General features: G+C 59.8%; 1 protein-coding gene across 1 annotated transcript; it reads right to left on the bottom strand.

The window, feature by feature from the left end:
* Positions 1 to 713: 713 nt before the first annotated feature.
* Positions 714 to 1,166, bottom strand: LOC114072922 (feather keratin 4-like). The gene has a single exon (XM_027910743.1). It carries the CDS (start codon positions 1,102 to 1,104, stop codon positions 769 to 771), a length of 336 nt encoding a protein of 111 aa, XP_027766544.1. The 5' UTR covers positions 1,105 to 1,166; the 3' UTR covers positions 714 to 768.
* Positions 1,167 to 1,174: the final 8 nt, after the last annotated feature.

The raw sequence follows: 1,174 nt of genomic DNA, 5'->3' as shown, positions 1-1,174 counted from the left end.
TATTGGGAGGACTGAAGAGTCCTGCTGGGTTATTGAGTTTGTGCAGTGTGTGCTGGCCCAGAGAGACTTTGGCAGAGGCTGTGCAGGAGAGCATTGTTGTGGGGAAGCCTTTGGTGCAGCAGGTTTGTGTGTAATGTCCTGGAATGGTCCCAACCCTGTGCAGTCTGTGTGTTAGTGGTTGTGATAGATTTGTTAAGAAAGGTCTTATAGCCATTTTCACCAACCCCAATGGCCTGTTGAATCCTGGCTTGTACTCAGTGAGTTTGGCAGACCAATAAAACAGAAAAGAAGATGAGTCACGACAGACTGTGATGCAGGAGAAGTTTATTGAGACAACAGAGAGAAAAGGAACAAGCAGCCAGGGGAAGGGATCTGGTCTGACGGGCCAGGAGGGCGACCATCAGCCTAGGTCCTTCCCTTGCAGGAGATTTCTCCAGAGCCCCCAGGTCTTCCTGCTGCCCTTGTTGGGAGCAGCCCAGCGGAGGTGGCCGATGGTGTGTGTGTTGTGAGAAGGTGTTTGCAGCGGAGGGGACTGGGCAGAACCCAAGGGGTGCTGGAGAGAAGGAAGGGGGAAAAGAGGAGGAGGGAGCCGGGCCATGTTTGCAGCAGGGCAGGCTGGCTCCTTCCCTGCTTCCTTGCTGGGAGCCCTGAGAGCAGGAGCTGGAAGTGCTGAGGCCATGGGAGAGCCTTGGGCTGGAGAGGAATCCCTGTTGCAGGTGGAGGATTGCAGGTGGTGGGTGGTTGATGTTGGGGCAGTTGTTTGGGGGCTCAGCAGGTGGAGCAGCCCCTGGTGCCGTAGCAGCCCAGGCCTCCCAGGCCGTAGCCAAAGGCATGGGCAGAGCCGAGGCCGTAGCCAAAGGCCCCAAAGGCGCCGGAGATGGGCTGTCCCTGGGCATTGAGCTCCGTGCCCAGGGCAGCCCCTGCGCTGGATCCGACGGCGGAGCTCTGGGGGAAGGAGGTCATGATGGGCCCTGGCAGGGTGACACGCACGGGGGAGGGCTGGATGAGGACGGTGGAGTCCTGGCACTGGGTGACACAGGGCTGGTTGCAGCTGTTGGCCAGCGGGGTGGGTGCGCAGGGGCGGCAGAGGTCGTAGCAGGCCATGGGTGTGGTGTGGAGGGGCCCTGTGAGGGCAGGGAAGAGAAGAGAAGGGAAGGGCAGAGAAGGGCAGAGC

Source organism: Empidonax traillii, unplaced genomic scaffold, assembly GCF_003031625.1.
Source record: "Empidonax traillii isolate 1590-97213 ecotype Southwest subspecies unplaced genomic scaffold, ASM303162v1 scaffold4493:size9553, whole genome shotgun sequence".
NCBI classification, from domain to species: Eukaryota; Metazoa; Chordata; class Aves; order Passeriformes; family Tyrannidae; genus Empidonax; species Empidonax traillii.
The sequence above is the reverse complement of the archived record's forward strand: the minus strand, read 5'-3'. Positions and strand labels throughout refer to the sequence as shown.